The sequence below is a fragment of the Trichomycterus rosablanca genome, chromosome 21 (assembly GCF_030014385.1).
Source record: "Trichomycterus rosablanca isolate fTriRos1 chromosome 21, fTriRos1.hap1, whole genome shotgun sequence".
In the NCBI taxonomy this organism is placed as follows: Eukaryota; Metazoa; Chordata; class Actinopteri; order Siluriformes; family Trichomycteridae; genus Trichomycterus; species Trichomycterus rosablanca.
Window position 1 is genome coordinate 9418175 of NC_086008.1, and position 9326 is coordinate 9427500.

Sequence of the window (9326 nt, forward strand, 5' to 3'; positions counted from 1 at the left end):
ACCGACACTGCCAAAATAACTTGACAAGTTTCTTATAATGATTCTGAATGTATTTGTATGGCCAAGCCAATCCCCTAACTTAAATCCCATTAAATACTACAGGCAGTGTTAAACTGGTGATTTCAGTAGAAGGATCTTTGTAACTTTGACATTTACATTTACATTTTTTGCATTTAGCAGATGCTTTTATCCAAAGTGACTTACAGTACTATGACAGTATATTGTCTAAACAATTGAGGGTTAAGGGCCTTGCTCAATGGCCCAACAGTGTCAACATGGCAGTGGTGGGGCTTAAACCAGTGACCTTTCGATTACTAATTCAGTACCTTAACCACTGGGCTAGAAATGAGGAATCGTGGACAATTTGCCACAAGGCATGGGCTGAAATTAAATCTAAATTCCCCAAAACCTTGCAAGTGTCAAAAATGTTTCATTTTTGGTCATTGGACTGTTGATAATTGGTACCTGGAGTACAGAAATGTTTACAGCATATTTACACTTTTCAGTAGCAGACATTCACAGTAGTCGTGTTAATGTATAACTGCACAGTTCATGAGATAGCAAAATTACTCCATACTTTCTGATGGCAGGATTCCAGGACTTCCTGTAGACATCCTGTTGTAAGTGTTCTCAGTGAGATTAGGCAGACTGTAACAAATATGCTGTCATTTGAAAAGACCTAAAAGAAACTATGACTGTTTGAAACATGCTGTCATCACGCTGAAATGTCAGACAGACATGTCAAGTGTCCCTAAATTAAAGTAAATAATTGTTTACTTTTGATCAATAAGAAAGCTAAGAAAAAAAAGTTGCATATGGCTGGAAATGGACACAGTAGTAAATATATAGTGAATAGGCTAGAAAAATAAGTTCATCGTAATTTGATGATGCTGTGCTTTATCTGAGTTTCTAAGTTTCACCCAGTGGATTCAGAAGGTACCCATGGACTTGTAAAAGCATTTTTAGAGATTTAGAAAAAAAATGTATTAAATCATTTAAATTTAATGATTTAATTTTATTGTATTTAAAATTATTTTAAATTAAATTTAATTAAATTGATTCAAAAACTTTAAAACCCCATTTTCAAATTGTCATTATTGATAATTAATTGTAGGTCGGTCGAAGAAAAGGCAATCATTTTAATTCAAAATAAAATCCACAGTACTATAAAATGTGCAATAGTCAAGGGGTCTGAATACTTTCTAAAACTTACTCTGTCTAGTTATAGTACAGATAAAAATGCTTAGACAGACAGGCTTTGGCTTTTCTATGCTTTGTCAGCATGTGAACAGCCAATATCTGGTTTAGGACAGACTCATATTACTCTGCTTACCTTGAAAGGGAACAAAAACATCGAACTGACCTTGCAACAGATTCAGATGTGTCACCTTGTGCGTGCCGGTGTAGATCCTCACCTTGAGCTTGACAAAGACTCATATAGTGTAAGAAATGGCAGAAGGACCCTGGACTGGATCCAGCAGTGCAAAGATCAGGGTTACTGAAACATGTAAACACTGATCTAGATGAGTGTCACTGTCCTAAATATCAAAAAGTCTAACACATATCTCCTCAACAAGCTAGATGAGCTCAAATTTTTATTTACTAATCTCTGACAGACCAAGATCTCAGAATGGCAAAGCTGACACACTATCTCGCATCCGTGACTCCATGTTGTTGACTGCTATTGCAAAATACAAAGCAAAAGAGGGGAAAAAATTATTTGCCAGAGACCATTTTCAGTTGCAGAAATTATCTTATAAATTGCTGAAAACAGGCCTTCTATCTGAAATGCTTGCACATATTCTGCTATGTCCACAACAGGCCTATCATCGCTTCTGTGAGAGTCCAGTCACAGTAATGCTGTTATTTGAAATCTGTTATATATACACATAACCACTGTGATTCTGCCTGCTTGAGGCCATAAAGACAATCAACTCTAAGAAGTGACCAAAAATATCAGGTTAAAACGAAGATGAAATGTCCACTGAGGGTCAAAATATTGAGTTTCAGCGCCACCTCCTGGTGGTATACTATACTTATCACACAAATCTGACCCTTATGAAGACCCTTAGTATTTAACATTTCCCTACAATACAGTACAGTATATTAGTATATGATAGTATATTATATAAGTATTTATTTTACATAATTTTCCCCACTTATGTTGTTGCCAATTTACATCCACTTAGTCTCACCTATTACACAGCAACTACCAACCTGGGATGTTGATGGCCACTATATTTTCTTTTGAAAATATGATGATACCAACCAAATGTATCTTTTTAAACCACAGCTAATACAACATTATTGGGAAGTTCAACATAGCTTCTATACACTCTAACTTACAGATTCCAGAAGCTGGCTAGTGTTGTTCTGATCAACAGTGAAGATCATCCTTAGAAAGCAAAACCTCTTAGGCTTCTTTAATAATTAGTATTATGTTTTTGTACTTGTACATTTAGCATTTAGCAGATGCTTTTATTCGAAGTGACAAACTGTTGTGGCATAATACCATTTAGCTGAAGATTAAGGGCCTTGCTTAGGGGCCCAACAGTGACATAATGAAAGTGGCTTGACCCAGTGACTCTCTGATTACTAGTCCAGTACCTTAACCACTACTGTTACTGCCCTACTAAGCTACCACTATCCTGTCGCAGTATATAAGGGTAAATACATTTTTGCAAAAAAGGGGGCTGCTCCTTTTAGTAATTGTTCTTGGTATGTGACAGTCACTGGAGCAATGTAAAGACAAAATTATGTTCACAAATTATGTAAACAAAGACCAGCAAGAAGTATGACTGTAATGCATCAAAAAGATAGATTTTTAAACAACTCTGATAAACAACTTTAATATAAAAAGTGGTGTGAACAAAATATGTCCTTTAAAATTTAGACACTAGCATAGTGTTAAAAATTATTATTAGTTTTTGTACTTTTGTCTAGGGCAGGCTGGGGAAATTATTGCTGAATAACCTGGTTATCTGGTCATCTTTTGGCACAGTGCAAAACTGGATGTATGGGTTTTAGCAAGTGCTGAATGAGTAGTATGGGTCTGGTGCTCATCCTGACCGGCATCATAATGGATTCACCACTACCCAACCTAATGAAACATTTGGGCCATTGCTGAGGCTGAAGTGCACGTATTAGCACATCTACCTAAATCCTCTTACCATGATAGTATAATTCAAAGAAAACCCCAGAAAATTACCTAAAGGTTCTTATCTCAAGTTTCTCACGTCACAACTGAATGGGAGACAACTAATAGTTGGGGATCAATAAACCGACTGTTAAATACTGGTAACATCTATTCAGGTGGAGTGAGGGATAAGCTTTCTTCCTCTGTGATCTGTGTGGTTTCTTCTGTCTGGAGAAGATTCTGTTCAGCTGGTTCATGCACAAATAAGCTTTTACCACTTTCAAGCATGTTTTTATCCACCAGTCGAAAAGACTCCATAAACTCATCAATGTCTATGCAGCCATCTTTGTTCACGTCAGTGCTGACCACCAGTTTGTTGATGGCTTCATCGTAAATCTGTATTTTCAAATGAGCACCTAGCAACTTCCATGTCTGATGGAAGTCCTCAAAAGAAATAACACCTGAAAGTAAACAACACAAAAAAATACTTAAAGCAAAGAAAATACTTCAGCTAAAACTGTTACAAAAGCTAACAAGTAGTTATGATGTAGATTCATTTAAAATGTATAGGCTATACCCAGATGAGACATGCTACATACACTAATCAACCATAACATTAAAACCACCTCCTTTTTTCAACACTCACTGTCCATTTAAAAAAAAATAGACAATTAGTGTAGAAACAAGGAGGTGGTTTTAATGTTATTGCTGATCAGTGTGTAGTAATCACATATAGTCAGCATTGATGACAAAGTATATTATCATACCCGAGTTGTCTGAGTCCACTATTCTAAAGATGGTCTCCAAAGTGGAGCGATGCCTATAAAGTGTGTCCAACAGTGTCTGCTCTATCCGCTGCACACAAGAAAATGAACAGGATGGTTTGAGGATGGGAACCATCGGGAATTACGTAGAATTTAAAGTCACAACTAAAAGTAATACATTTGTAAGGTACATGTATATCGTTCCAATCTTGGAATTTAAATAACATAATAAATTATTATGTTACTGAGTAGTTTGAACACCATCCTTTGTCCCAAAAATAAAGAAGCTAAGTTAAAAATACATATAAAACAACACATTTTCATTTAGGTGTTGCAGTGTGTTAAAAATGTAATTTGCTTTGCTGCATGCCCTTCTTTTATTTTGTTTGTCATCATGACTGACATTAGCTGGCGTCTTCTTCGTGCATATTTGAATAGGGATAGTTTGACTGCCCTATTAAGAACTACATGAAACAGTGGTCTCTGGGCAAGGTCAGAAAAAACCCAACCGTAACTGAGAGAAAATTTCGCCAGATATCTGATTTTATTTAAAGAAATAATAACAGTTAGCCTTATTTGCTACTCTTATGACTGCATTTTTAATTTGCATTGTGCTGTATAGGTGTTTATTCTAAATGCGTTGGTTAAATTAAGCAACTACTCTTAGACCAAACCAAAATTAGAAATAAACACTTCAGCTGTATCATAAGAAATCTTACCTCACAGCTTGGTTTCCTTATGGCAAGGGTCTGGAACCAAGTGTTGTAGTCCAGCATGTTATCAGTGGTAGTGGTGAGGAGCTGAGATTGCAGCATTCTCCAGGGAAGATCCAGATGCAGCACCTTACCAACAGCACTGCCCCAATCATTCAGAGATATTAGACCTGAGAGCAGAACAAGAAAAGAAGGTTGTTTAATATTAGTACAACAGGCGTTTAATGCACACTGCTTTGTGAGTTTGATTCGGATTAAGCTTGGCTGTAATTCCACTGTTTGAGGGATTTTGAGGACTGATTTATATCCTCTTATAAAATCTGGCAAGGCAAAAGCACAGATGGAGATTAAAAGGAGTTAATGACGAGCTAACTGTTTAGAACGGCTTTATTACTTTATTACTCTTATCATCACTGTTTCCCATGAACCATTTCTGAAGCACTCCATAACTCAGGCTTTTTTGGCAGGGTAGCAAGACAGAAGCCACTGTTGAGTAAAAGCAATTTGACAGCCCAGTGGGAGTTTATATAGAACTCAAGCAACAGGAGGTTGATTATTTGGTCTGATGGGATGAAAACTTTTTGGCAGAATGAAAAGTTAGATTCAGACATCACCTGGCTTAAACCATCCCCATGGTGAGATGTGGAGGTGGTAGCATTATGCAGTGGAGGAGCTTGTCAGCAACAGGAACACAGAGAGTGGTAAGCTGTAATTGCTGCCAAAGGGGCAGTAGATTACTGCTTGAAATTTTCTGCACACTCTGATCAGCTTAAAAAGAATGGCATATGTGGCTTTGTTAAAAAATAATTATTTGTTGATGTGTAATTACTTCACCAGAAGGTACATTTCTTATAACCATTTTTACTCATCTTTACCAGATGTGACTATAATTGCAGAGGGGACTTTAAATGGGGGGAGGGATGCATTTTGAATAGACATCAGTGGTGTAGGGAGTGAAGTACTGTACCTGTGTTCTCCTTGTCATATTCTTGGAAGGCTCTAATGAGATCTGACTTGTGAGCAAACAGCTGTTCTCTCAGGATCTTGAGAGCCGAGTGCTCTGTCCGTCTGACACTAAACAGAAAGTAAAATAAGAGAAATAATTAGTCAAAATAAAAACATGGTGTCAGGTGGAGTCCAGTCCTCCAGTCTAAAACATGTGGGTATTACAAGCACTGTTGCCATGAAGTTGAATTCAACTTATTTTTTGAATTTTATACACATGTTGACAATGGATGTGGCTAGTCAAAATCTATACAAGTGCATAATTGATTTTGAATGAAATATATTTCAAGTTTAAATCAGAGTGAGGGGTGATGCACTAACATTCACAATAGGCTGCGCTGTTGTGAAAATAAAAATAGACTTTAATGACCTTTGTCCCAGACTCGTCTCCCGGGTCTTACTGTTGGCCTGGTACTGGATGAAGTAAGGAACCAGATCTGGACCCAGCCTGACCAGTGCTCCCCTGTTACTGCCCACCTCATAGTAGTTAGAGGCTGAAAAAATTGTGAGAACCTGTAGATTCAAACATGCATACTGTTAGAATGTCACAATCAATCTATAATCAAGACATTAACAAGCTGATCAGATGCTAAAAATGTGCTTTTATAACTGCTTGTACAAAGATCCTCACAAACTATGGTACTTCATCATACAAAATAAATACAACGAATACAAAACAGCCTAAATAATTGTGTTTATTTGCCACATTGAGTTAGCTGATTATACATGCCTTATCCTAGAGTGCTCATCCATGTTACTGCACACAAGAGGTCAAAATATGTTTCTTGTAAGGTAGTTAGTCAGTTATTTCTACATATCACAAAACTACCCCATGTTGTTTATCATGCTTTTGTCTTTTATAGCTTAATTATGTCATTTTGACTCTATCACAGAATCATGTTTTTGTTTGTGAATGTAGATCTCTGTACTACTCTATATGTATACTAATCTATTTTATATTTTATATAACTTCTATAAGATCTTCTATAAGATCCTCTTGCTAACTATCCAAGCTCTAACCTTGCGGTTGTGGCAGAACTCATATCCATCTATCTTGCATTCATGAGACCGAATAATGAGCTGCATGTTGTGTTTGTTCAAAAAGTCCTCAGTTACATTGGGACCCCAGTAACATCCACCACCACGCACTTCATTCGGGACACAGCCAGCTTCTGTAATAGGGTCACTCCACAACAGATCCAGGATCTAATAATAATAATAATACAGAAACTCTGATGTGTTGGGACACATGGTGCAAAACGAACACATTAAATAGGTGCTGCCTAGAATCAAGTTCTAATTAATTTATCAAAAATGACCTTACTTAACATCCACCCTGAAATATTTACAAAAAAGTCACCAACCTCTTTCCATTCATTGCTGATGTCAGTGACTTCATTAGAGTCTGTCTTTAATTCAGAAGAAATGGGCATTTTTAAGTGTTTATAGGACAAGCTGTAGCTGGACTGGGCTAGGATAGAGCGCCTACGCTGGATTTCATGTTCCTCTTCCATGGTTCGTGCCACTGTGGTTGAGAAATCCTGCAGGGAACGATTAGGAAAACTGCTACGCGAACGAAAGATCCTGCAATGGGTGAGAGAGGCCCGTCTGTTGCTCAAAAGACTGTACTTAGAGTCTTGTTCTATCTCCGAATCCAAGGTCGTCTGGACAGACTGATACTTCTTCTTTGGAGGTCTGAGAGCAGATATGTACTGGAAAAGAAAATCAATACCAACCAAACATCATTGTAATAGTTGGTATAGTTAGTAATCCAACATTTTTCAACCTAGCCCTCATGTCTTTCAGTCTTTCTATATCTACTTGAGTTTATTAACATCAGCAAACAGTGGCAAATTGCATAAAATCAAACACAGGTCTTAGTAAGATGATTTCCTTAATTTATCTTGAACTTACTTTGTGTCTGTCCACTCGGGCCACCGTTGCCAGGTCTGTACTGTCTGAGATCCCTCCATGAACAATTAGCACCTTTTGATCAATCACTGTTGCCAGGGGTAACCAGCTAAAGATCTTTTGCAGCAGCTTTAGAATTCGTTTTCCATGCAACTGAAACAAATAATGAAAAAGTCCTTCATACCAAAGAATGTCATTCATAATGGTATGAGCATACATAAAAATGTGCCATTTATATACAGTATATATACAGTATATATATATATATATATATATATATATATATATATATGTATATATATTTGGATCAGTGTATTTATGGATAGGCTGTTGTAGGTGTGAGTAAATAAGTGGATGTGTGAGTGAATTGATTGGAGCGTCCAGTATTTTCAGAAAGGCAAAAGGCTCACCTTGTATTTGCTCAACACTTCCTTGGTAAAACCATACCTATATAAGATAGCCATGAAATAAAAAAAGTTAGACAGAAAGCCTCCACAGCAAAAAGTACTCAACTTTAATGTATTTTACTGATAAACTGTCCTAAATAACCTTAGGTTTATTATGTGATCCTCATGATTTCCTCGATTGAGGTGAACTTCTCCAGGATACACCAACAGGAAGGCAAACAAAATGAGGAGAATTTCAATGGAGTTCTTGCCTCGATCAACAAAGTCTCCGTTAAACACATAGGGCCTCTCCAGAGATGGCATACCATTCTATGTATTGAGAAACAACTGTTTTAGTCGCATTGCTATAATAATGTCTAGTCCCTATCCATATTAATTAGGTCTACTCCCAGATGTGCTCCCAGATATATAAAATCATCTATAGTACCACAGCTTTATAAAAATTGACCAAACATCATATCCAAGGGATAATAACAACTAAGGGATGCTGGTAAATCTGCTGTAATTGAAAACACAATGGAAAATCAAAATAAAGCTACAGTACATTTAACCTTTTAAGTGCTATTATATTCAATGTTAATTTTAAGACACAAACCTTACTTTGTAAAATATAAGTAGTAAGTCCTCTAATTGTCCATGTAAATCACCTACACATTTGGGGGAAAATAAATTTTAAGTGATTTAAGGATGTCAGCAGACAGAAAAACATGATATGTAAAAAAGACATCTGTAAAAGACAGTGGTGTAGATTGTCTTACCACATACTGTGATCTCTTTGCTATGGCATGTTGAGATTCTGTTAATATTTGGGAAAACTCTGAGCAACTTCCATGTTTCAAGAAGCAGTTGTAGGACATAACGAGAATGAAGCTGCTACTTGCCAAAGAAAACACATGCATTTAAACATGTGAGCTTTGGATCATGAATAAAAAAAAACGACCTCATCCTAAGTGTTGGTATGTGCTTTACCTACTTGTTTATTTCTGAAGGCCTCGACAAGATCAACAGCTTGATTTGCATCAAGTGGGAAGGTTAGTCGTGGACCTGAGTAAATTTCTGGCACCTCGATGTTGGTATAACTGAAGTATCTCTCCCACTCTGCATCCCGACATACTTCATTTTCTCTGAAGATGTGAGAGATCAACTTTCCTAAATGAGAGAAAAGCTGATGACCCACAAAAACACTACTGGAACTATGCTGATATATAAATAATGAAAAAAGAGCTTACGTTCACTACTAGAGGGTGTGAAGTTGTCCATGAGGTAACCAAGAAAATTACACAGCTAGATTAAAAAAAGTATTTTAGTAATCCATTAATCTCACCACTTCCCAAATAAACGGACATCACATTATCTTTAGCACATGTGTATGCTTGTTTTTACTTTGATT

At 36.7% G+C, this 9326-nt stretch overlaps 1 protein-coding gene across 1 annotated transcript in view; it reads right to left on the bottom strand.

Moving 5' to 3' along the window:
- Positions 1–3304: 3304 nt before the first annotated feature.
- ppef2a (protein phosphatase with EF-hand domain 2a) overlaps positions 3305–9326 on the bottom strand; it is an 11193-nt gene continuing 5171 nt past the window's right edge. The window contains exons 4-18 of the mRNA XM_063018311.1: positions 9320–9326; positions 9166–9220; positions 8910–9085; positions 8695–8809; positions 8537–8583; positions 8079–8245; positions 7940–7976; positions 7533–7682; positions 6983–7330; positions 6639–6824; positions 5989–6131; positions 5581–5687; positions 4620–4783; positions 3904–3991; positions 3305–3597 (exon numbers count right to left, since the gene is read on the bottom strand). The exon at positions 9320–9326 is cut by the window's right edge and continues 121 nt beyond it. Coding sequence (XP_062874381.1) covers positions 3305–3597; positions 3904–3991; positions 4620–4783; positions 5581–5687; positions 5989–6131; positions 6639–6824; positions 6983–7330; positions 7533–7682; positions 7940–7976; positions 8079–8245; positions 8537–8583; positions 8695–8809; positions 8910–9085; positions 9166–9220; positions 9320–9326 — 2083 coding nt within the window. The remainder of the gene's footprint in view (positions 3598–3903; positions 3992–4619; positions 4784–5580; positions 5688–5988; positions 6132–6638; positions 6825–6982; positions 7331–7532; positions 7683–7939; positions 7977–8078; positions 8246–8536; positions 8584–8694; positions 8810–8909; positions 9086–9165; positions 9221–9319) is intronic.